General features: G+C 33.2%; 1 protein-coding gene and 1 pseudogene across 1 annotated transcript in view; one reads left to right on the forward strand and one right to left on the reverse strand.

The window, feature by feature from the left end:
• Window positions 1-5372: 5372 nt before the first annotated feature.
• LOC149527816 (uncharacterized) lies at window positions 5373-6576 on the reverse strand (annotated as a pseudogene).
• A 12551-nt stretch (window positions 6577-19127) lies between these two features.
• LOC149527817 (serine hydroxymethyltransferase 1, mitochondrial-like) overlaps window positions 19128-27695 on the forward strand; it is a gene marked incomplete at its 3' end in the record, with an annotated part of 65049 nt that continues 56481 nt past the window's right edge. The window contains 3 exon segments of the mRNA XM_089812108.1: window positions 19128-19441; window positions 19604-19666; window positions 23532-23618. Coding sequence (XP_089668234.1) covers window positions 19361-19441; window positions 19604-19666; window positions 23532-23618 — 231 coding nt within the window.

A 27695-nucleotide genomic window follows, 5' to 3' on the forward strand; every position in this document is an offset into this window, starting at 1 on the left:
TATAGCTACACTAAAATATTTAATAACACCTTACCTACAAAAAAAATGCGGCTTTGTGAGATTCTTTAGATTGCTTTGGTTTTAAACATTTCACAACCTTTCTGTGATTTTCATCTAGAAATTGTTGAACAAATAGTTCTTCAACCTCATTTGATAGTTCAATAACTTACAACTCATTAGGAACTCAAGACCACCATTAGATCTCTAACAGGAAGTGGTATCTATGACAGGTATCAAGTACTAGTATAAATATAAAATATGGAAAAATGCTAATTATATAAAATTCTGTGAGCATTTTTCTTAATACATATTTGGAATCACATTTCATGATCTATCATCAGAATAAGTAAACAAGAGAAGGAAAATGATGGTCTATCATCATAATAAGATAATAAGAGAAGAAAAAAGATGGATCATATAATTTAATCTAAATAGTGATTTGAAAAATGTGAACATAAATTTTATCCAAAATTTTATCAAACTAGTGTTCAACCATGTAAACTTTCATAACTATCACCTTGTCAAACATGTTTATATAAGACCTTTCAACCACATTCAAGTTTATAGATAACAATTGTTGGCCTATCACCTAGAGTAACATAAATGAAAATAAAAATATAGTTTGTGATGTTATGGTTATTGGTGATTAAAGCTAGTTTGTGGAGGCCACTAGGAAAAAAAGATAGTCTAGTGCGAAAAGTGGTCAATGCAATGTTTTGTGGTTTTGAACTTGAAAATAGGGTTTGTATATAACATAATATTTCTAAATGGGTTCATTCTTCTAATGATGTAGATATCATATGTTATTCTACAATAGATTGAGGAGATTCTTAGATGGCCTCAACTTTAAAAATAAAAATAAAATTTAAAAGGCCAGAGCATGCAACTACTAAGTCACATTTTGTGAACTCACTAAGGAATAAAAGATCGAAGAGTGCTCAAAACATTTTTCCTAATCATGATGTCATGTAATGCAAGCATATGGGTGATCACTCTAAATGCTTACAAACTAGGATTCCTCAACCTCAATTTCTACAATAAAACATAAAATAAAATAGAAAACTCTTTTATTCTTAACACTGCATAGAAGAGTGCAACTGGTTGGATGTCTTTCCACCCTTGCTCTCCTCCTAAGGAATTCAAGAAAGCATTTTAAAGTACAATAAGGTTGATGAAAAGTTTTTATGTACCTTATCAAACTTCCTCAAGATCATGAAAGAGGCAAGCATGTTTAATGATCTATAGTGAAACCCAAAATCAAATTTCGTTAATCGCTAAATAATACAAATAGAATTTCACAATATATATCAAATTTGGAAAAGAAAAGTAAAAAAATGTAAATTTGTAAGTCTTAAGAAAACCTAGCCCATAATATAGCTCTACAAAAGCTTTACGAATAATTTTTTATGCATAGTGGATGTTCTTCTTGTTCACACTATTACTTTCTTTTGTTAATGTTTCTACTTTAGTAGAAGAAACACTGGATTTCTTGGGTTGGCTTAGTAGATCCTCCCACAAGAGATTTAATTGAAATCACATAACTTCTCCTACAAAGTGATAGAATCCAAAACCATTGTAAAACAAAAAATGTTTACATCAAATTGTGAAATTAAAAAATCATTGAAAATAATACATCGATAATTAAACAACTGATGAATTTTCTTATCTTTCTGAACATAGCTCAAGAAAACAACACACATAACATCCTCACAAAAGTCTTTCACAATATAAGTCATTATGCACAAACAAAAATTGTCCCCACTCTTACAAGAATCCACAAAGGAAGTGGAAATGTAAATGGAAAAAAAAATATTTGTGAAGAATTTTGCCCTGAAATACTTTGAAACTCAATGTGCGCAAGACAAGAGAAAAATAATCACAAAACATTGTTAATGGAGGCAATGACCTATCTCCAAATGACGAGATCAGAGAAATTTGGAGTAAACACCATTATTCCTCATTGCCTAATTCCAAATGGAAAAAAAAAGATTGACCATGATAAGAAGAGGAAAATAGAATATGAAGACATGTTCTTAACATTTGGCATGTGGAAGAGTGGCTAACCGTCTATGCAACATGCCACATTCCAACATCTCTTTTATTTTCTTGCTAATTTTCAATAAAGAAAATAAAAGACTATCGGAAATAAAATCCACAATCAATAGGAAAAAGAAAGTAAAAATTAAAAATTCACTTTAATAATAAATTTTTTTCATAACATAAGATAACTTGGAAGATGCACAATGTCCCACAATGTAGAAATGGTACTGAAAACATTAGTCTCATGCTTGAACAACATGGACTAATTAATAGAATTTGATACAAAAATATTATTTTCTAAAAAAAAATTTGTTCTCAATAAGGTGGAGTTGAAATTCTTGTTTAGGCATAGAGGAATTTTTTTTTACTGGTTATTTTTAAAATAAAATTATTTTATACTTAATAAGGTTGTCATATCCCCATTTTAAGATAAAATTTTAATAATAATTAGATAAGAAAATGTTATTAAATAAATAATGATAATAAAGCTATATTTATAAAACTAGGAAATAATAATTATTTAATCTATATTATTAATAAAAAAAATTTAGTATGATATTTTAAATAATTAAAAAATATTAAAATTTTAAAAATTAAAAAATAAATAAATTTAAATACAAGAGACAATATTGTAGAAAGAATGTCAACTTTCTAAATATAATTTCATAATAAATAATAATAAACACAAAAGGTAGGTAAATAAATAATATAACATAGAGTAATATAAATTAACTAAATCTAATGAAAACTCAAGAGAGATTTAACAAATAGACATGACTCCTTAAAATTAAGATATAAAAGGGAGGAGAGTTTATTTTAGAGAGGGGGGAAAAGGAAGAGAAGAGGAGAGGAGTTCAAAAGGAAAAATGGAAGAGAAAAGTAATATGAAGAAAATAAGGAAGTGACTTTCTGAAAAGGTATCAATGATATTGAAAGGATGTGAACCTTTGAAAGGGTCATAATTATGAATAGTTGTGACTCCTCAAAAACATTTTGATTATAAAGTAATGAGACTTTTCCAAAGGATTTTAGTTATGAAGGGTTGCGACCTTTCAAAAGGATTATAACTATGAAGTGTTGTGACTTTTCAAAAGATTTGTATTATGAAAAGTGGTGACTCTTGGAAAAAGAGAAACAAAATAGTATATTTTGTCCTTTTCTTATAATTAGAAAATGAAGAATTTTGGAAAGTAAATATAGAGTTGAGATAATCTAGAAGGAATAATCCATTGAAGGACTAACTAAGGATAGAGCCACCTGGACCAAGAAAAGAAGGTAAGAAAGGTATGTTTATGAGTTATATTTGTTTAATTATATTTATGAATTTATTTATACTAATGAATCATACTTGTGGATAGTATTGTGTTAACCTATGAGGTTAATACCATGGTTACCAATGTTACTCGTAGCATGGAGCATGTGAGATATTTAAGATCTCCATTGTCTGCCATGGCTGAGTGTCGATATCATAGCATGTAGCATGTGAGATATTTAAGATCTCCATTGTCTGCCATGGTCGAGTGTCAATATTGTAGCATGGAGCATGCAAGATATTTAAGATCTCCATAGTCTGCCATGGCTGATAATCAACCTACCAAAATATTCTGAAGTTGTCAACATATGCATATGTGAGTAGCCTTGGATAGAGGATGTCTGTCCAAGAAGAATCTTAAGGGGTGCGCTCCTAGGAAGATGACAAGGTAGCTATGAGCTAGGAAGCCCGACTTGGAGATGTCCTTAAGATTAGGGTTAAATTAGAGGGTAAAGTAATAAAGTTAGTTTTGTTATTGTTGTCACCTAAATTTGCACCCTATCAAATTACAATAGAAATTTGATAATTTAGGCCAACATTGGAATAGCCAAAGGCTGTGGGTAACCTATCAATGACTGAACCTCCGGATTCTAGGCCGGCTCCTTTATGGGAAATCACCTGATTGATTCTTCTAACACTACTTTCTTGCTGAGAAAAGGGTTAAGGAAGATAACAAAAAACGGAAAAAATAAACTACTTCCTAAAAGGTGATGCACCAAAAATGTTTAAAGAAAGGTTTCAACTAATAACGACCATTTCACCATCAAAATGCAGGAAAAACACTAATGAGCACTCAAACTTTATATTGGCCTGCAACAGTATTTCACATTAAGGATTTGATTCTCACTCATTAAGAAAAATAGAAATTTTTAACTTAATAAGATGAAAATGAAACAAACACAAAAGGTGACCTACAGACAAAATACACTTCAGTGACAAGGTATGAACTGAGACAGATTAACAAGGACCCCTTGGATTCACAGACTAACCTTATCAAATTAGAAAAAAAAAAAAAAACTACACAGTACCACTGAAAAAGATTGAGGCTTGAAAATCCTTTCCAAAATGAACCTGTAAAATGCTTGTCATATATTCAACTTTTCTTCAAAATAGTTACAGAAAAAGCACATAACAATACTCAGTATAAAGTATCACTCCATACTGTTTTGCATAACTCAGAACTAACTTCTAATGAGCTCTAAAACTCATTTAAGTACAAAACCCAATCTCTTGGGTCGTATGCACAAACATAGCCCTGAAAATAGCCTCCCCACTCCTCCAACAAGCATTCAATGACTAGAAAAGTCAAGCCAAGCTATCAACCACCCATGTGACTTATCAAAATTTCCCCCAAAAGGCTAGAACTATCAATAAATTCCCCTTAACAACCCCTTCGAATGCTCAATTCAATCCCTAATATACTCAAGCAAGTCCTATATTCCCTTTATTTGTTCCCCCAACTGATTCTGCATGCCTCACAGGTAATTATTTGATCATAAAAATCAATTATTAAATGCTTATGCACATACAAAATAAAATAAAGCTCATAAGAAAACTTAATAGCATATTAATATATCTTTTACAAGATAATATTAACACACTATTAACATATTTACACATTGAGCTTTATTAAACAAAACTAAGGAAAAAAAAATGCCGATAGGCATAAGGGCTCGGACTTGAAAAGATACTACAATATAGAAAAGGGTGTCTTTTGCATATGAACCCTAACATCATTAAGCATATTTCATTTTTCCATTTTGCTTCTTGTTTGCGATAATGAAGAGTTCTGAAACCCTTGCCGCCATGAGAGCCTGAAATGTAATTTGTGGGCTGACTAAAGGCATCACTCCATTTGATTTTTCCCCTTTTCAGAGTTTTTAAGGTAAAAAACTGTGTCCATTCATTCAGCTCGAGCTGCCATGTACAATAACAGGTAAGCATGTATGAATTTGCTTTGTTTTTACTGGTATTACGGCTACCATCTGTAGGATTTTTACAAGAAATCCTTGCTATTATATTAAGAAGAATGTTCTTCAAATTCTGGGTTCTCTTCTTTTGTTGGCCATGCCTGTTCGCCTGCAAGAGGATCTAGAACATTCTCAACAACAATGTGTTCCTGCTCTAATGTGTTTGGCACCAATGATCGAAGAATCTTCTGACTTTGTGAGTTATCATCTAATTTCATGGAATCCACTTTACTCTTCTTGTGTCAATTAAGAGGAAATGGATCTTCAAGAATGTCAATTTGATCCAGTTGATAATCTCCAGCTCCTTGCACATGAACCAACTGGTTAACATATAGACTCCGTGCCCGCACATAGCCTGAAAAAAGCAGTGTACTCTTGCCTAAATCATGGTCCAATGTTGAAATTTCAACCTACTGAGCCATAAGAAAAGGCCGCTGATTCCTCCATTGAGGTATTGACAAGTGCAACTCACCCAAATGTCTTACTAACTTTTGAAAGTCATCCTTCATATCTGCAGGGAAGATTTTACAGTCTTTTGGAAATTCATTTTAAGAGTTGAAATGCATTCTTTTTTAGCATCCTGTTTCTTCCTTTGATCCATTGGTAAGTCAATAATCAAGCCAATAGTGTTGGGCAAACCTAGAGCTCTAAGCATAGATAAGCATTGGCTTCCCATTAGATCAATATATCGATTGTGCACAACTCCATTGTTATAGCCAACAGCCGAAGCTATAAATGCAATTATATCTACAACCTTTGCCATGTCTAAGCATGTATGAAGATCACCATTTGGTGCTTCCAGAATTGTTCATCTTAATTTGCAAGTAAAAGAAGAAAGAACATCTGTTATAGCTTTTGTTTTTCCATTATCTAATATATCAATTTGCATTGTATCTGCACCATTCAAAATGCATGTTTCATCCAAAGCAATTGCTGATGAAAGTTTTTGCTTTAGTTTTGTCAACTGAACATTTGATGAAAGAGGAAAGAGTACAATAATCCGTGGGGGACTTGTTGAGCCAGTTAAAGCACATTTTTCTGCCAAAAGTGCAGCCTGCTTTTGTTCCCGAACCATTTACAGCATTGGATCCTGGCAGCTTTTGCTTCTTTACTCATATCATGTTGTGAACCCTTGGATATCTTTGTGACTGACTCAGATAGTTTGTGTATATGCCTTGAAGATTTTGATGCAAACCGAGTTTTATGTGGCTTATTCTTCTAAAATCGAGAGCCAGCCATTGTAGACTTACTCTTTCTGGATTTCAAAATTCAAATAATATGAGCTCTGAATAAGTTGTTATACTCTTTGAATTAAGGGAATTTATATTGCATCGATTACAATACTCTTCATCTATAACTTTCACTGTATTTGTTGCTTGATCATAGAGGTGCTGAATTTGCTTGTTTGCATAAACAATTGAATGTTGTGGCATGTATAGAACCCACACTTCTATCCACATTAGTATTAGTGACCTTTGGAATAGATGTCTGTTAGCTCCTTTGCAAAGGTAATCTTGAATCGCATGAATATTACAAATGCACTTAACATGCTCATTCTCTGAAGGATCCAAGGTTATATACTTTACTCGAATAGCAAAACTCCCCAAATATTAATCCTTTTTGGTATAACTGATGGATGTTTTTTCATGAGTCCCATCAAAAGATTCAAGCTCAAATGTGTTCTCTTTACTACAACAAACTACCTTCTTTCTTCCCAAGCAACAATTAATCTGCATTTCTGGATTAAAAAAAATGTTGATTGAGTTGACTTATAGGGTTCAAGCACAAGCTCGTGACACCTATAAACAACTTCATTAGCAATTGCACTTGTTGTTGATCATTTTAATGTCTCTGCTTTCTACACATGGCAAAAACATGTTAATAATAAAATCACTTGTATGCATTGATTTTTAGACTTCTGATATTGCTCCTCCATGATTAATTGAATTCACCGTTCTTGTTCAGATTAGGATCAAGGGTAAATGGTACACGTGTATATGTATGTTTTATAGAACCAGACATTGATTATATCCATATGGATCTAACCTGTACCTTTCTTTGACTTTTTTGCAGGAGTTAGATGTTTAGGGAACTAGGGAGAACTCAGTTTCATCAAGGCAACCTCAGGAGTGCGGGCTTAGACCAGCCATATACCCCTAGGCAATGGTTGGTTCCCTTTCTCTACTTTTGCATGTTCATTTGTATCATTTATTCTGTTTTCTACATGTTCCTTATTTGCACAAGAATAGTGAATAGGTTACTCTCACGGCCTTGAGTGAGATATTTTGATCACTTTTTCATTCATTAAATGTTTTTTAATTCTTTAATGTATAAACTTCAAAATGAAAATTGTCATTATTTAACACAAATAAAGAATTTTCTCATTTTATCAATGTAATGTACTTTTTCCATTTCTGTTAACATTGGCAAATGAATGCAATTGATAAACAACAATGAATGTTAAAACAAAATTTCGTAGGTAATGAAATTTTGATAACATTTTTTATTGTGATTCTAACCATTATTTTGCAAGAATTACTTGTCTCAAATTAACCCTAATATTGGGGACATTATAGTGGTATCAGAGCATGATCTTGCCATCCTATAGGGTTAAAGGGGATTTAGAAAAATAATTTATATGCAAGGCTAATGTAGAAATTTAATTAGAAATGATTCAAACATATCCATGATAGCAACCTATGAATTCAGATTAAAAGAGATATAAATTTCAACTCGACAGAAGAAGTTATATAATTGCTTGAGGACAAGCAATTTGAGGAAGGGTAGACTGTCATATCCCCATTTTAAGATAAAATTTTAATAATAATTAGATAAGAAAATATTATTAAATAAATAATGATAGTAAAGTTATATTTATAAAACTAGGAAATAATAATTATTTAATCTATATTATTAATAAAATAATATTTAGTATGATATTTTAAATAATTAAAAAATAATAATTTTCAAAAATTAAATAAAGAAATAAAATTAAATACAAGAGACAATATTGTAGAAAAAATGTTAACTTTCTAAATAGAATTTCATAATAAATAATAATAAACACCAATAAGTAAGTAAATAAATAATATAACATAGAGTAATATAAATTATCTAAATCTAATGAAGACTCAAGAGAGATTTAACAAATAGACATGTCTCTTTAAAATTAAGATATAAAAGGGAGGAGAGTTTATTTTAGAGAGGGAGGAAAAGGAAGAGAAGAGGAGAGGAGTTCAAAAGGAAAAATGGAAGAGGAAAGTAAGACGAAGAAAATAAGGAAGTGACTTTCTAAAAAGGTATCAATGATATTGAAAGGATGCGAACCTTTGAAAGGGTCATAATTATGAACAATTGTGACTCTTCAAAAATATTTTAATTATAAAGTAATGAGACTTTTCCAAAGGATTTTAGTTATGAAGGGTTGCGACTTTTTGAAAGGATTATAACTATGAAGTGTTGTGAATTTTCAAAGGATTTGTATTATGAAAGGTGGCGACTCTTGGAAAAAGAGAAACAAAATAGTATATTTTGTCCTTTCCTTATAATTAGAAAATGAAGAATTTTGGAAAGTAAATATAGAGTTGAGATAATCTAGAAGGAATAATTCATTGAAGGACCAAGGATAGAGTCACCTGGACCAATAAAGGAAGGTAAGAAAGGTATGTTTATGGGTTATATTTGTTTAATTATATATATGAATTTATTTAAATTAATGAATCATACTTGTGGATACTATTGTGTTAACCCATGAGGTTAATACCATGGTTACAAATGTTACTCTTAGCATGGAGCATGTGAGATATTTAAGATCTCCATTGTTTGCCATGGCCAAGTGTAGATATTGTAGCGTGGAGCATGTGAGATATTTAAGATCTCCATTGTCTGCCATGGCCGAGTGTCAATATCATAGCATGGAGCATGTGAGATATTTAAGATCTCCATTATTTTCCATGGCATGGCCGAGTGTCAATATCATAGCATGGAGCATGTGAGATATCTAAGATCTCCATAGTCCGCCATGGCCGATAATTGACCTACCAAAATATTCTGAAGTTGTCAACATATACATGTGTGAGTAGCCTTGGATGAAGGATGCTTGTCCAAGACGAAAAATATTCAAGGGTGTGCTCCGGGGAAGACGTCAAGGTAGCTATGAGTTAGGAAGCCAGACTTGGAGACGTTCTTAAGATTGGGGTTAAATTAGAGGGTAAAATAATATAGTTAGTTTTGTTATTGTTGTGATTCTAACCATCATTTTGTAGGAATTACTTGTTTCAAATTAACCCTAATAGTGGGGACATTACAATGGTAGAGTTGAAATTCTTGTTTAGGCATAGAGAAAATTTATTTTTTAATTTGTATTTTTCTATGAACCATAGTGCTTCAAAAAGAAGGGATTTCAAAATTTTCTTTCATTTATTGCATTACTTCTTTAGTCATGATGTTTTGCCCTTTTAAATCCTCAAATTTCAGTTCATCTACAATTATGTTATTAGAGTTGAATGTTGTTAGTAATAAATAATAGCATGGCTACTCAAGCAACCTCAAAAATTTTCTCTCAAGATATTTTGCAAGATACATTCCTTAAACACATATGAATGTTCTTTCAATTCTCAAATTTAGCTATTGCCTAAATTATTGATTCTAAAAGTTGTATTTAAGCAAGGTAAAAGCCCCTTTGTAGGAAGTTTGGTAATTAGGGCACTTATATTATGTGCTATTGGATGACCTTTAGGATTTCGAAAGTTAACTCTTCATTTTACTTTCTACTTTACAGGGAAAATGAGGAAGGACAAAAGTGAAAATAAATCTAGCTAAGGTGATACAACATAACAATATTTTGTAGAATATTTTCACATTTAACAAGAGGACAACATAGTGCAATAATAGATTCTTAAACGTTAAAAACAATCATAGATATGATTATATAGCTTATGAAGTCCCGAGGAAAAAAATGTTTACACCATTGGAAAGAGCATGAAATCCTACCATTTAAAAAAATGCATTGAAAAATACCTTTGTATGACTCAGAATGAGTAATTTGAGGATTACATGCAAAAATGAAAATTGCAATGGTGAGGGGTCCAATAGAAGCATTCAAATACAAGTTATTCATGATTTGTTAGTTGCATACAAAAATGAACTGATACCCAAATAGTTTTTTGATGTGATGAACAAAACTAATCAAGCATTTTGCTTTATCACTTGCATAAATTGGGATCCTAGTTTAAAAAAACACCTCCAACAAGGAAAAACTGACATACAAAACCTCTAGCATTAGATACATATGAACCTTACATGGAAATAGGGGGTTTTGAGCCTCCCAAACACAATGTAACAACCAAAAATGCTTCAAAAATGCCTAAAACTACCATAATCACCCAAAATCAAAATAAACATATATGGAACTAGATCTTCATAAACATTTGATGGTTCTCCAGATTCTGCAAAATGTAAGAGAAAACACAACAGGATTTTACAAAGTCCCTACGAATAATTAGATCACTCACACTAGCTTTGATACCTGTTAAAATATGAGAAACAAAGTACAAACCATAACAGAATTGAAAGGGATAAGATCAAATAAACTGTAAATGAAATAAAAAATATAATAGTGATACAAAAATAAAACTCATGTAAAGTACTCAAAGATAAAATATCATCAAATTACTTTCTCCAACTATATGCAAATACAAGCAAGGTAGTGAGTTTATATAGACTCCAGTGAGGGAAGAGGTGACAAAATAGTCAATAGGGAGATGCCACCACATGGGTTAAAGATAACAAGAGCATCTTCCCAAGATAGCAAAATGCCACCTTCACTGAAAGATGTTCACACCTCAAACTACCCACTTACTAATTAAACTCACTTTATTTAACCTAAACAAGCTTATTAAAAGTGTAGGAAAAACATAAGAAAACAGAAAATAATAAATCTAATTAGAAAAATAATAAAACTTACACTAACAATAAAAATAAAAATACAAATTCATAGAATGGATAATGGTCTCAAAAAATGGCCAATGCCAGTGTGTTGGGGCAACAGGCAGTGCTGGTGGTTTAGCTATATTTTGGGATCCTCAAAAAATTTCTCGTCTTGGCTGGATGTCTTCTTGCTTAGCTCTCTCTATGGTAGCTTCTGCTCTAGACTTAGGAGAGGTAATCACGATTACTAATGTGCATGCACCTGTTGATCTTGTAGGAAAGGAGGAACTTTGGGAACATATTCAATATGTTAGAAATTGTCATCCTTATCATCCTTGGGTGTTAGCAGGGGACTTCAATTCAGTTTTAAGTCTGGAAGAGAAGCATGGTGGTTTGGCTAGATTGGGGCCTTCTTCTGCTCTTCTTCAGCAACACATATCTCTTTTTCATCTCTCTGATGTTAAGCCTTCTAATGGCTTCTATACCTGGAATAATCGCAGGACTGGTGTTGCTGCTATCTCAGAACGTCTGGATAGATTTCTTGTTTCTTGCTTCTGGCTTAGTGGCACCCTTACTATCTCTTCAGAAATCCTTGATTGGAGGGGTTCAGATCATTGGCCAATCAAATTTTCTGCTATAGGGGCTTATGTTCCAAAGCATCCTCCTTTTAAGTTCCAGTTGATGTGGCTTCGTGACTCCTCTCTTCATGATTTTGTTTTTTGTTGGTGGAAAGATGGTGCTCCTGCATATGGTACTGCAATGTTCTCATTTTCTAAAAGGCTTCAATATGTTAAAAGGCAGCTCAAGATATGGAATAGGGAATGCTTTGGGAACCTTCACTTTATGAAGAGGCTTGCTCAAGAAAATCTTGATGTCATCACAAGGGAGATTAGAGATCGAGGTTTCTCAGAGGATCTTGGCCAGGCTAAATCCCTTGCTTCTAGAGCTCTAGAAGAATGGGAACTTCGAGAGGAAATTTTTTGGAAGCAAAAGGCTCGAGTTGATTGGCTCCAGGAAGGTGATCAAAACACTACCTTTTTCCATAAAACAGTGCAATCTCGCCAGAATTAGAGCACTATCTCTTCTTTGGTTAATTCTCAAGGTATCCAACTGAATTCCTTGCCAGCTTTGTTCCAGGAGGCTATTTCATACTTCTCTACCCTCTTCTCTGAGGACTCTCCTCCTGCTGATAATGAAGAAAATATTATTTTGTCCTGTATTCCTTCCCTTATCACTCAAGAAATGAATGATTATCTCATGCATCCTATCTCTTTGGAAGAGCTGGAGGAGGTGGTCTTTGGCATGCCTAAGGGGAAGGCTCCTGGTCCTGATGGCTTTCCAGTTGAATTCTTTCAGGAATTTTGGGACATCATTAATCATGATTTTTTGGAGGTGGTTAAAGAATTCTATGCTAGCAAGCAGATGCTTCGAGCTTTGAACTCTACATTCTTGACTCTTATTCCTAAGAGAGAGGGTGCTAATCAATTGGAGTTTTTTAGACCAATTGCCTTATGTAATGTGGTTTACAAAGTTATTACTAAGCTGATTGCTGAGAGACTGAAAAGGTGGCTTCCCATTATTATCTCAGAAGAAAAAGGTGGTTTTGTTGCTGGCAGACAAATTTTGGATGGGGTGGTTATTGCTACTGAGGCTATTCACTCTATGACTACTTCAAGGGAGAGAACCATGTTTGTTAAGCTGGATATGGCTAAGGCCTACGATAGAGTTAAATGGAGCTTCCTAAGGAGTATTCTTCTTTCTTTTGGATTTAGCTCTGACTGGGTGAGTTGGATTATGAGTTGTGTTACTTCTGCCTCTTTTTCTGTTCTTATTAATGGTTAACCTTCACAACTATTTGGTGCTTCTAGAGGCCTCCGCCAGGGTGACCCTCTCTCCCCATATCTATTCATCATCATGGCTGAAGGCTTCGACATATTCATTAAGCATCAGGTATCCCAGAATTCTATTCAAGGCTGGTGGTGGGGTAATGGCTTACCTTCTCTTTCCCATCTTCAACTTGTTGATGATTCTGCTCTTGCTGGTCTTGCTAGGATCAAGGAAGCTGAAGCCTTTCGACATGCTTTGGACATTTATTTGGCAGCTTCAGGCCAGAAAGTTAATGAGCACAAATCTTTCATTTACTTTTTTAACACTCCTGATTCTATTCAGCACGGGATTGTTGGTATCCTATGGTTTCAGATAGGTTCACTTCCTTTGACTTATCTTGGCATTCCTATTGCTATTTCTAGGCAGCCACATCTCTTCTGGCAAAATTTGATTACCAAGCTTCAGGATAAGGTAAATCATTGGACTCATAGATGGCTTTCTACTGCTGCCCGAGTTACTCTTCTTCAAGCTGTTATCCAAGCTCTTCCTACTTATAGAAGCATGGTTCATGCTGCACCTATTTACTTTCTCAAGGAGTTTGATGCTCTTTCTCGACAATTCCTTTGGAGTGGTAATTTGCGTAGTACTAAATGGAGCTTGGTTAATTGGGCAACTATTTGTAGGCCTAAAAAGGAGGGTGGTCTTGGTCTTCGATCTGCTCTATTGAGTAGTCAAGCTTTGGCTGCTAAACTTTATTGGCGATGGTGCTCTGGACAACATCAACTTTGGGCTCGTATTATCACTCACAAATATTTTCATGGTGCTGATTCTTGCTCTGTTTCTGCACTTCCTCTTGAAGGTCGTGGCTCAATGGTTTGGCATACTTTGAAGACAGGTACAATGTTGGTGAAGAGGGGTCTGTTCTGGATATGTAAAGGAGGTTCTCAGGCTTTGTTTTGGTCTGATGCTTGGGATGGATTCCCTTCCATTTTATCCATATACCCTCATCTTCAGCCTCTTTGTGACTCTTTTCTTGCCGCTGGATGGGATAAAGTGGCTCATTACAAGACTCCTTATCAATTGGGACCTATTGTTGGTTACAGATGGAAGCATTCCTCTGATTGGCCTCCTGGAGGTACAGACATGGATCGTCAGGAGCTTTCTCAAATTTTGGCCTCTAGAGAGTGTTCTTCTTTGCTTGGTCCAGATGTTTTGGCTTAAGGCGGTACCTTGTCTGGTAAATATCATGTCTTTGCTGGGTATCAGGAGATAACTAGACAATTATTTGGGGATGCTGAGGTCCCTTGGTGGAAGCAAGTTTGGAATAAAGTTTCTTGGTCCAAGTGCAATTTTTTCATGTGGCTAGTGGCTCACAACTGTTGTCTTACCTGGGATAATCTTTGTAAACGTGGATTTCAGGGCCCCTCTTATTGTGTTTTGAGTGGTAATGGCGAGGAGTCTGTCTCCCATCTGTTCTTCCATTGCTCCTATTCTACTCAGATATGGCACCTTTGGTGGAGCGCTTGGGGTTGCTCTTATCGGCATGCTTCCTCTTTGCCTGAGTTCTGGGCCCGCTTGGGTAGTGCTCCCTCCAAGTCTTCTTCTCTCCATGCTGCTTGGATTGCTAGCCCATCTTTCATGCTTTGGCATATCTGGTTGGAGAGGAATCGTCGCATATTCCAAGATGTTCAGCTTGGTGTTTTGCATCTTTGGTGGAAAATATCACATTCTCTTTAGGAAACTATTCTTGTGAAGTGTGAGCTTGATGGGGGTATGGATCCGGTTGATCTTGCTATCTATAATCGCCTCAATTTTCATTTGCAGGATGGGGTTGCAGCTCATAGGTTTCCTTCTATGTCCAGGCAGCTTCACCATTAGAGGAAGGGTCGGGTTAACCGGGATGGGCACTGGACTCCTCCTCTCTGTGGAGTTCTGAAAATTAACACTGATGGTTCTTCCCGTGGGAATACTGGTCCGGCTGGTATTAGTGGAGTGGCTCGTTGTAGTTATGGGGATGTTAAATTTTTCTTCACAGTTCATAAGGGTGATTATACTAACAATCTCATGGAAGCTCAGGCTATTTTATATGCTGTGGAACAGTGTTGCTTGCGGGGATGGAGTAAGATTATTTGTGAGTCTGATTCCCAGGTGGTGGTGAACATGCTTTCTTCGCAAGAGCTTGAGGATATTAGTTGGCAGCTGGCCACTGTTGTTAAGCAGACTCTTTTCTTCTCTTCCTCTTTTCAGTTCATTAGGTTCATGTATATTCCTCGTGAATGGAATAGAACTGCTGATTGTTTAGCCAAATGGGCGTCTAGTCATGATCCGGGTTGGAATATTAGGGATAGGGGGCAACTGTCCTTTGAGATGGTGTAAGAATTTGATGATCTTGTTGCTCAGGATCGAGCTCCTTGTTGAGCTCTCCTTGTTATATTCCTTTCTGTCTTAATAAATTTTTACCCCTCTTTTTGCAAAAAAAAAAATGATCTCAAAAAAAAGATTTCTTTCTTATTCTAATCAATAAGAAATAGAAAAATATTTCACATTTTTCTTATAAATAAAAAGTAATAATCAAATTAAATAGTTTTGTTTGACCAATTTAATAGGAAAATATACAGGAGATAATTTTCATAGCAAGGATTTAACTGTGTGATTTTTTGTCCAACTCATTGACCTAAACAAGTGCATAAATAAGAACTAATATATGCACCTAAACAAATGCATAAATAAGAACAATTAAGAACTTTCTTTTGTATTTGGATGAAGAATAAATTTATCCTTTGTCATATTTTCTTACTCAATAGCATCCAAAAATCTTTATTTTCCAAGTGGCACTTATACACGATACGATATGACCAAATGTATAAAAATATATGTGGCCATGAACGTGTAAGACGATGACAATGTTTGGCCCTCAAACGTCCCTTCTTATTTCTGAATTTACACAATAGACCACACATATTCAAATAAGGATAAATGACCAATCCAAAACTATCTTTGAATTACATACTATTGGAGTAGAATACATGATAATTTATTAAATAAAGGATTTTTTTAATGTATACAAATGTTATTTATCTATTAATATTTCATTCTTTATTATAAATTAGAATGAAATTTATTTATTTAATTTCTGAAAGATTAATATATATGATTTTTCATAAAACTAAAATAACAAGTAGATATTAAACATTTAATAATTGGATTATTTTTATATTTTAATTGAAATTATTAATACATTTTGTAGTTATTTTTTAATATTAAATGAAATTAGATAAAAATTAAGAATTTTGAGTTATTATATAGATTTTATAAAAAAAATAGATTAGTTTGGATGATAAGGATGCTCTTAATTATTTTTTAAAAATTCAATTTAAATATAACTTTCAATGTTAATCTATCTTAATTTTTTAAAAAAGAATAGTCACTTTTATTTTAATTAAATATTAAAGTTATATATTCACTGGGGGGATACAAGATCATCTCTGGATCCTCACACTACAAGAGCAATGGTAGTGGATGGAGGACATCGGGTTTAACAGGTGGGTTGGAGAGAGATCACCCATCTTCAACAACTTCCTTCTCTTTTTCTTTTTTCCTCCTTGCTAAGGCTAGGCGAGGAAACCACCATTTCAATGAAGTGAGGCACATAGAGAGAAGTGGACCACTATCTTAAATTTTGATGAATACATGCACAATTTTATTAATTTAAAAAAAGACACATCCACAAAAAATATATAAGACATAAAGTCACTCCTCAAAATAAGATAACATAAATGACAACAAAACTACTATTTTTTTAAAATTAAATAATCGAACATCCAAAAAGAAATGAGTACAAAATCAGAGCAATGGAGGCAAGCCTCAACCACCAAGCTCAACCATCAAGTTCAACTGAGATCCAAAAATAGCTAACTCACACAATATGAATCAGTTTTTTCGAGAATACAAAAGAAAAAGATGAAAATTAATCCAAAATACAAAACTACTATTGTATTTGTCACTTGTTGTTATACATCTCTTGGGTGATGATGAATTACGAAGTGTGATCCAAAACTTTGATATAAAAACCACACACAATCTGAATCAAATCCATAAATCTTTCCTCACTACTATTGAATTTGTTTAGAAAAAAACATAACATAAATAATAACAACAAAACTATGCACAACAAGAAAAATACTTCCATTAACTTAAAAAATTTTTACTATAAAACTTTTCATAACAAACTTGTGTTTGGTTTGAAAAAATCTCATTTAGTCGAATCAAAGTTTTGCAAATCTTCATTCCTATTTTTGAAATTTTAACAGTTTGTTTCACTTGGAGTTGATAGAGACTCCCAAAAAAAATTCCAATCTATTGTTTTTACACTCATCAAAAAACATAACCAAGTTTTGATTTTAAATTCTTACTTGCTAGTAGAAAGTTGGAAACCCTGATTTTGAGAGATAATCAAAGCAAACACAAATTTTTCTAGATCCGAATTTGATAAAGTCAATTCCTATTATCTTCCATGAACCAAATAGACCCAATCTTTATTTCTTTCGTATTTCTTGTTAGTCCCTGCCTTATGTATATGGCAAGGAACTAATGTTTTCTTTCACCGCCCCCCCTCCCCCCATTTGTTTTTTTCAAACAAATAAATAGTTTGATTCTAAAGTTTTGAGCTGTTTATTTTTAAAATCATTTATGATGAGTAAAATTCTTGTTTTTTGATTGGTTAAAGCCTAATTTCCTGGGCATAAATCCAATTTTTGGATTTGGAAAATTTAGAAAAAATCCAACAGATAAGAGTGCAATTAATGAACAATTGCTTTCTGCAGACATGAGACACAAAAAGATCAATCGTGACCACAGACCAATTTATCAATGGAAATATAAAAATATCGATGGAAATGAAGTTTGTCAGAATGCATTTAATGCAAATTGAAAATGCGGCTTACCCCAGATATGACTGGATTGAAGAGACGGATGATTGCTCGGAGAAGACACGATACCCCTGCTTTTTGATTGAGATAGATGCCATCTTCTGAACTGAATCATCTTCCATAATGGCAGTGTGCATTAATGTGTGAGGCAATAGAACCCCCCACCCATAACTATGTAGAATCCCTTCCTGCTTTATGGCATTAGCCTACAGGCCAACGCCTATGTGCCGTGATGCGAAGGCAATGGAATCGACTGGCAAATCAGCAAAGTTTCTAATGTCTGTGCTACTATAGATGCTACTATGGTACTGGGCACCATTTCCAGCGATTGCATTTGCTTTAAAACTCTGCAAAAAAAATCAACGGGCTCAGAGAACAAAAGATTTGCGCTGGATAATGCTATGAAAGAAGTATTGTCTCCTGAAAGAGCCTTGCGGCAGAAGCAGATAATGAATAAAATTCATCTGCTTCAGAGAGATTCAAGTAGCATTAACTCCACCCACTCTGCATCCTTTGACTACAGTAGGCAATCTTCAGTCGACTCTTCCGATTTGAGTAGGCATGGATCTTGTCCTAGCGTAGAGAACAATAAAGAGGATTTGGTCCCAGATACTTTATGACCAAATTATAAGAACCCACAGATTTGGTTTCTTATTTTTTGAACTTTGCAAATAATTTTGTTGTATTGAAGAACTTTGGTAGAGTCTACATTATTATATCAAATGCCCTTTGTTACACATAGCCTTTTATAACTCAAACAATTCTAAATCATCCACCCATTCACTGCCTTCCCAAACAATTTCTACATCTACAACCTGATTATGATCCCATAAGGCAGGGACTCCAGCTCGTAGAGAGCTCTTGTTTTCATTCCTATCACATATTCAAATCAATATGAACCGAAGACCACCTATTTATATACTAAATGTTTTTTTTTTAACTATCCAACGGTCACTTCATTAGTCATTTTCGCAAACATTATCTTCGCCTGATCATCACCCTTTCGAGTGGTCACAAATAATTTCCCATAATAATTTTTTTCAAAAAATGGGAGGAATAAAAAACAAGCACCAAACACTTAAAAAGTAGGCAACTTCAACGGGCTCTGTCCGTCGGATCTTTCATACGCTGTATGTGACACTTCCACGAAAGCACAACCAGCACGAAGCTTAAATCGTTAAACCTCAACCAACAGCAGCGGATGGAATCTGGATAACTCAAAACGGAGGCCGTTGACGGGCGCCAAAATTAAGCCCACATTAAAGGAGCTCTACACTTAAATGTCATCCTATTCGTTAGCCTATTCTGTTTGTGGCACATATTCAGATTAGAAGGAAGAAGAAATTAAGAAGACAATGGCGATGGCAATTGCTGCTGCTCTGAGGAGGAGGGCTTCCACAAGTCGCGTGTTCAAATCTCCCCTGGCTCAATTCAGCGTATTAATCACATTCTTTCAACTATTTCTCAGTTCAAAACAGATTCTTTATTTCACTTGCATCGTATTTAAATTGTTAGCCTGTGAATTTTCTCCCAAAATTATATCATATTTTTAATGCTAGTTCGTTTTTTTTGAAAATGATTTGAATCCTCTTTCGCAGTCAGCAGCATTGGCCAACGAGGAGGCGTATAATCGCATTGAGAAAGAAAAATCGCATGTTACGGTAACTCTTCTTGTTGTTTTTGCCTCATACCTCGAAAGGAAAAATTTGAGCTAATTTTATTCAGGTTTACTGTAAAATTGTTGTCCTATTTTACTGTGTACAGTGTTTAGGACAATATGCTGTAGAATCTCCTTCTTTGGCCTAGGAGCATAGATTTAAGGCTTGTACTGCTCATAATAATTGATTTAAATTGATTTGGTTGTCTGAGGCTTACGACTTCACATTACTAAATTGTAAATCTTAAATATGGAGAGGACTGATAAATCTGTTGGTAGGGCAGTTAAGCACCGAGAATAGTATTTGGGAAGGTCTTGGTTCAAGTCCTTATAGGGTGTAGGCACCTTAACTTGGACAGATTTGTAGTAAACACTATGATTCTATGTTGAAATTTAGAGATCTGAAGAGGATAGGATTGACACGCTGTCAAATTCGCATGTCTTAGGACCTTGCACTCAACAAGACTTATCTCTGGTGGACTTATTCAACTTCACCACAAGGGCCCATTGGAGAGAGATATTTAACTGGATATTAAACATCACAAGTCTCTCACATATATCATAAGCTTTTAGTTAGGTGTCTATCATTATAATTCAGATAATGTGTGGTTGTGCATTGAGGATGAAATCCCCATAATATGTGTCGATTTTATCTTCACCTAAAGATTTGTTGTAGATTTTATTCACAAGAGAAAGATTTGTGTAGAAAATTATATAAATATTATTTGAATTAAATTTTATATAGTGCTATGATGATATGATAATGATTATATATCTTATAATTGTGAGAATATATTGTTTAACACATGAAAGATCATTGTGTAATACATTATTCATATAATTTATGTCTTAAATACAATTCAATTGTTATTCTTTAATGGTGAAAACACTAGTTAGAATTTGGATCTAATACTTTTTTCATACTAAGCTCTCAATATCTCATAAATTACATTTTTCTTGAAATTTAGATTAATATTTCATACAATCTTCTTTCAATGTTATCTTTAATTTCTCTTTGTATTAAGGTATAGAAATAGTTTAAATATTTAAAAGATTTTAAGATAGTATTCAAATTTCACATTTTTCTTTCTAGGAAATATATTTGTTTATTCATGTTAATTTTAATTCAAAAGTCTAAGCAACTTCATTTGAATTTGTCAAATTCAATATAATTAATCTTTTTCTTTTCTTTTTCTTTTGTCATTTTTAGTAAATCAAAGTAATTTGATAGAATATAATTGCATTCAAATACAATATTTATATTTTACTATTTTTAAAAATAATTTCAAGTAAAAGTAGTCTAATTTTGAAATCACTAATTTTAAAATCAAAGTTTCTTTCAACATTATTCATGACATTTTGTCTAAACATTTCTTATTGTTAATTTTATATATTTTACATTGAATTATTTATAAGATAAAACTTATGTCAATTGATTACAAAATAAATCTTTTTTCACATAATTTCTTAAATTTTCTATCATTGTTTCACTCTCAATTTATCAAATTTTTTCAAATTTATATTTTTTTCTTTATTAAACACTTTTAATATTCAAATAATAAATCTACTACTTTTTTTCCTGCTCTTTTACTAAATATTCCCTCTAATATTTGAGCTCATTCTTGTATTTGATAAGCAAAACAAAATGGCGCTTAAGTATGCTTTTTATAATATTTGAATTCATTCTTTCTAAACTAATGGAAAGAATTTTAAGTATGCAAATTTAAATTCAAATTAATATTTATAATTTACTTTTAAATATTTTTAAAATTTAAATAAATAAAAAATATTTTATAGACAAAAAAATATTCGATTTCAATATTTTTAATTCAGAGGAAAAATAATTTTATATTGATTCAAATATGAAATTAATTTTTTTAATGGGTAAATAGCAGAAGCCTTTGATTATATTAAATTAATAAAAGTAAATATAAAAGAGAAAAAAACTTCCAGTCTTGCCCGAGACCTTAGTCCTATTTTATTACAAATATAAAAGGGGCATTACCCAATTGATAATTACAAAACTTTTATGATCATTACAGGGAGAAGGATACAAATCCTCTTCTAAATTTGTGAACTCTGCTACTTCTTTCACTGGTTCTGTATCAGAGATGAATGGATTATCCAAAGCTTTAATACTTTCCATATGTGCCTCTTCTTATTTGCTTTGTTTAAGATGCTTTCCTCTTACTATCTTGCTACTCAGTTACACAACTTAAGGTAGATGTTAGTATTGTTAGTTAAACCATATGATAACATAAGATCCTAAAAGAATATAGTACAAATCCTTTGGCTATCTAGATAGGACATAATATTGGAAGAAACCAATTAAAAAGCTAAACTTGATTTTATAAACTAGAACCCATCAACTTATAAACACCACAAAAGGCATTACAATAACATTGTATCCTACCAGAGAGAGAGTTAAGAAGTTACTAACTTTAGTTATTGAATAATACCATAATTAAACATCAACTTGAAAGTTTGTTCTAATTGTAGCTACTTCTGCGTGTTGCTCTGTTATGATATCCTAATTGCCCTTCTATGATGCTTTGGAACATTCCAATCTGCCCGGAGAAGCTATCAAATTTATTTCCTTATCCTTACAATACATTTCTATAACACCTTAAAACATACCCCATTATCAAGGAATACGTCTAGGATAATTGAGTTCAGGAACATAGCTCCAAACATAATAAGATTACCATTGATATAGAATTGATATATAGGTATCGTAATGAATTAGGAATAGGAATTTCCCATATTGCTAACAGTTTTAACAAAACTACTTCTAGATACGATACCCAAGTATTGCCTTAAGAAAATTGATAATTTATTATTAATGGACTTGCCTCTGTATATTACCAGATCAACTCATCTACCTATCTCGAATAGAGATTATTTCTTTGAGTTCACCATACAATTCTGCTATCACAGCTAACAGAAGTCCCAAATTTGTTAGTCAGATACAATACATCTTAAGTAATATCATAGCAGATACATAAAAATACCAAACACAGAGAGCAGAAGGCAAATCAAGCTCATCACTAATATAAACTTTATATATCTTGATATCATGAATATGAAATTAAATTATAACTTTTTAATATATTTTTAACATTTAAATAAATAAAAAATATTTCATTTAACTTAGAATTTTTTACCATAGATTTTAATTTTTTTCTTTTGTAAAATAAATATGACAACTTAAATTTTCTTAATCAAAATAAATTTAAATTTATTATTAAAATGTTTTTCTTAAATATATAATTTTTCAGTTTTAATCTTTTTTTTTTACAAAGAGAAAATATATAAAGATAAATATTTTCCTGTTTTATGCTTCTTTACTAATTATTTTTTTAAGTATTTCAAATAAAAAAAATAAAAAGTAAAATTTTATATAAAGAATATTCCTTTACAATAATTTTTTTTTTACAAACATCTGATATAATTACAATTACTGTCAATTTTTTAAGAATTCAGAATAAATAATCAAAATATTCAAATATTTATTCACAAATAAAATTTGATAAATGTATAAACAATTTTAAAAGAAAATTTCTCTACTCATACTTTTAGCTCCAATTAGACGGCCAAATGAAAACAATTCACTTATACCGAACAGATAATACCTTAGGTTTTAAGAATATTTATACATCCTTTACTGAAGAACATAGTCTATAGAATTATCGTTAATTATAAAAAATGGCTTGACCTTTTGTTTATCCTGATTTCAATTTGATTAGAACGATTCTAAGTATTCTGCATCAATATGTTTCACATTGTAATTGAATTTCAAATGTTCCACGAAGAGGATTTGGAAACTCCATGGAATTTTGATGAAAAGGTATTGTTTTGTCTATGTGCAGTGGCCAAAGCAATTGAATTCACCATTGGAAGAGGTGGATCCTGACATATCCAACATAATTGAACTCGAAAAAAATCGGCAATGGAAGGTTTCCTTCAAATTCTTTGAGCTTTATTTGCAAATTATAACTGCTTTACATAACTCCTTATGATGGGAATGGTCATCAAGAAGAAGTTGTTCGGTTACAGTATACTTCTGGTATGGATAGAGTATATTAAATTTACTCCGTCTGTGAATTTCATCCAACTATTTTCCACTTTAAGATTTTGTATACTTGTTCTCCTGGTTTCTATAGATTCATAAACATAGTTTTTTGAAATTCAAATAATCTTTAGTTGAGCTTGTAAAGGACGACTCTTAAATTTTAGAGATTGGTAGATCACATAGCCTCGGGATACTCGTTTAGTTTCAAATATATCTTCTACATATTATGCATCGGGCTATGGTTCCAGAGATGGGAAATGAAAAACCAAATTTGAATTGACAATTGGATGGGAAGCAGATTCAGAAGTCCCATATGAAAACATGACCTGAAAAACTAATAGCGAACTCCTCATCCCCCTATCTTCGAATGGAGGTATGCTTGTAGCAGGCACGATAAATTATGATTCATCATTTATTAATGCACCACCAAAAATGTCCGTCACATTTGATTATCACAATGTGCATCCATTATTATGCAATGTCAACCTTACACGTCAAATTGAATAGTCGTCCGATCAATTATTTCAGAAGGCACCATTGTAGATACTAGAAGATACCCAGTTACGAACATTGCAAATGTATCTAAATAAGGTCTTCAAACACTGAGCCTTTATAAGGCAGGTAGCGAACACACAGAAAACCAGGACATGCAAAGACATGAAAGAACAAGAATAGGTAACTGCCACACCAGCCAACTGCACTTGTACCAGTCCTTTGAGGATTTCTGAAATTTTGATAGTTGCCAAAAAGGTGTGGAGACTCAGAGGAGTGAAGAAATACTGAAGGTGACTGGTTCCTGTCGAATTTGTCAGCAATAAAGAACAGTAAAAGTGAGGGATCCAGCTTAGCCTGAACCATCCAAATACGGCAGGCAGTAATGACATGGGTTCATCCAAAAATCAAATGTGCAGGGGAAGTAGGTAGCTGCCAGGGGTTCAAAACCAGCTTGTTCTACCTGGATGCCTTCAGAAGTTGTCAAACGTCTTATTAATGACCTTCGGGTGTCTAGAACAAGCAGCTGAGATGACAAATCAACTGAAAGACGTTGCAGCCAATCTTTCATCTTGTGTCAATGGTGCAAAGCACTCAACGTGATTATCAGGCATTTATTTAAACATGCAATGAAGCCCATGCTGAGCATCCAGAGAATTTGCAGCAGTTATATCAACAGTATGGGAGGCCAAACAAGTTTTTTATTTTTATTTTTGAGAGAACAGAATATAGGAGCACTGAGGAGAGTTGGATTGAGTTTACAGTAGTCCAAATTACCCAACAGATAGCCATCTTTGTAATTTAAATCACTCATATGCAGACTTCGATGGAGAAATAGAGGCAAAATCCATTTTCATGCTACAGTTTCCAACATTGTGTTCCCCCTTGGTAAACCAGGTGTAGCTTGATTCTTATCCGTGCTTTCACGTTTCTTTGCATTATTGTTCTGTTCTTTTGATAATTGTGTTGGAAAACAACTACATCTGTGCAGCTTTGAAAGCAAAGAACTTAAAATGGAATAGTCACATTTTCATTTTCAGCTGTTAATGTGAGAAATATGTATTTGGAATTTCCAACACAATCACAGTAACAAATTTATACAATCTTTCCACGTTATACAAAGAAATGCAATTTAAGGCATCTGACATATGGTTTTATCTAATACTAACTAATAAGGTAATATACAAATAAGTACAGATTTAATGTAATGGAAATACATTATTCAAATGGAAAATAGTAATTTAAACTAGGATTATGACTTATGTTGGCTTGTAATACAGACTCAAGATGATACATCATCTGGTATGGATGCTGTTTTCATTCTGTCCACGTTTCAATCCATGAATGGAAGGATCTATTATGTTTCAAACTTTCTGTTAACATAGGCACAGCCACTTCTATGCACGCTTGGGATTCTCTATAGAGTTGTTGGCTAGCACACTCTTATGGTGTGGCATTATGTTGGTGAAGGCACCAAATTGCTTTCAAGCGTTGAACTATCCAGGAGATATCTGGAGTTCATTGTTGAACACTTAATAACACTGTATCTTTCTAGAATATGAGATTAGTTGCATGAATGTACATGCTTGTAGATGTATCTCTATTGTGCTGTTTGAGCTAAATGGATGTTATAGTTTTGTCCCATCCACATTTCAATCAGGTTTCTTCGTAAAAATGGAGTGTACTGTTATGTTAGTGATAATGCAGCTCACAGCTATTTCTATCCATGAATGAAATTATTGATGTCTGCAAATTTGGTGGATAGTGCAATCTATATGTCATCTAGGAGGCAAGGAAACTACTTCAAATTTCAAATAAATTGTTTTCAAGTTGTTTTTCTTTTCTATCTAATAAAATAACTACATGGATTAAATAGAGATGACAATGCATACCAGATAAATGAGTAAAGTATATCTCTTTTGGCACATGATTTTTTTACAAAAATCAGTCTAGAGATGGTCACCCAGGGATTAGAATTGATTCAACTTAGTCATACTTATTTCCTTAATGATACACAATCTATTTAAAAGACCCAATGGTTGCCAAGAACTTAGCACATAAATGTCAACCAACTGATGCTTATTACTACTCAAAGCGGACAAACAATTAATACATAGTTGGATAGCCAATATTATCGAAACATAATAATAGACATTGTATGTTGACTACATCATCCCACCAAATGAATTTTTTTCTGAGGAGACTTAAATATCAAGTAACACTACTGAAGACTTTCCAAACTAATGATGATATTTTAAACAAGGAGCTATAACAAAATTGGAAGTCTATTTCGCAAATATGGACTTGGATTGTACTTGGCAAATCAAATGAGTGTAAGGGGGTCTGAGGGCAATGCTTCCAATGGGGTCGAGAGGCAACACCCCTAGCTGGATCAAGGGGCAACCCTCCTTGCAAAAGGGCCCAGAACAATACCTTGGACATAGTCCATGCCACAATACAAGGTGGGGGAATTGTCACCAAGCCCAACTAAGACCGTCAAAAGCACATAGATCTTCAAGGTGCACATCCTTTTCATGATTTTTTAAGAGACCAAAAGTAGTATTGAAAAGCCAAAAATAGAGATTTTGGAGTGTTTAGATAACATATGATGTGAATTAGGAATTGAATTTCTTGTCATATGCTCTCCCCAGTTGGCAAAATGTTCAGCACTCCCCTCGGGATTTGTGACAAGGGCTTAATCCCCTCCTGTGTACTATAAGTTGAGTGGTTGTATCGGGCATTGATAGATCGATCTTTCGGTGCAATGACAACCCCACTCTAACAAGTGGTATTAGAGCTTGGTCACAGGTTCAAATTCTCAAACCCTTGGGTAACGCTGAGGGGGAGATTGTTGGCAAAATGTTTAGTGCTCCCCTCAGGAATCGTGACAAGGGCTTAACCACCTCTTGTGTACTATAAGTTGAGTGGTTGTATTGGGCATTGATAGATCGGTCTTTTGGTGCAACGACAACCCCATTCTAACACTCCTCAAGATGTTGTATGGTATGATTGATCACTTGTGAATACTGCCATTCCATGTGCAAGTGCCATGTGATGAATGACTGTAGTTTCCTAACAAAGTGACCAAGTTGTACAATGTCTTTAATAGTGCCATATGCTGAGGAGAGGATGGCATTGTATAAGAAAAAACAACATCCAATGTGGAATGAAACAAGGAGGGCGTCGTATGATGGAGAATGATAGCCTACTAATGCAACCATACCACATGGAAAAGGATGGCCACATTGTTGAATACTATTGACTATACAATATTGTACCTCATAAACATTATGCCATTGTACAATGAGAGGAAAAGCTATTTGTATGGTGAGAAGAGACGCTGGTTGTATACCTTTGTTGTTGATGTCATCTTTTGCAAGTTGTAGGCTACGTCACATACACATAAATTGTCCAACTTTGTAAAATCATTTTTTTGTTAATTGTTCTTCACTTTGATGAAACAACATGT

The sequence above is a fragment of the Cupressus sempervirens genome, unplaced genomic scaffold (assembly GCF_028749045.1).
Source record: "Cupressus sempervirens isolate cs-2001-9-10 unplaced genomic scaffold, ASM2874904v1 CseChr00s100013_2_01, whole genome shotgun sequence".
In the NCBI taxonomy this organism is placed as follows: Eukaryota; Viridiplantae; Streptophyta; class Pinopsida; order Cupressales; family Cupressaceae; genus Cupressus; species Cupressus sempervirens.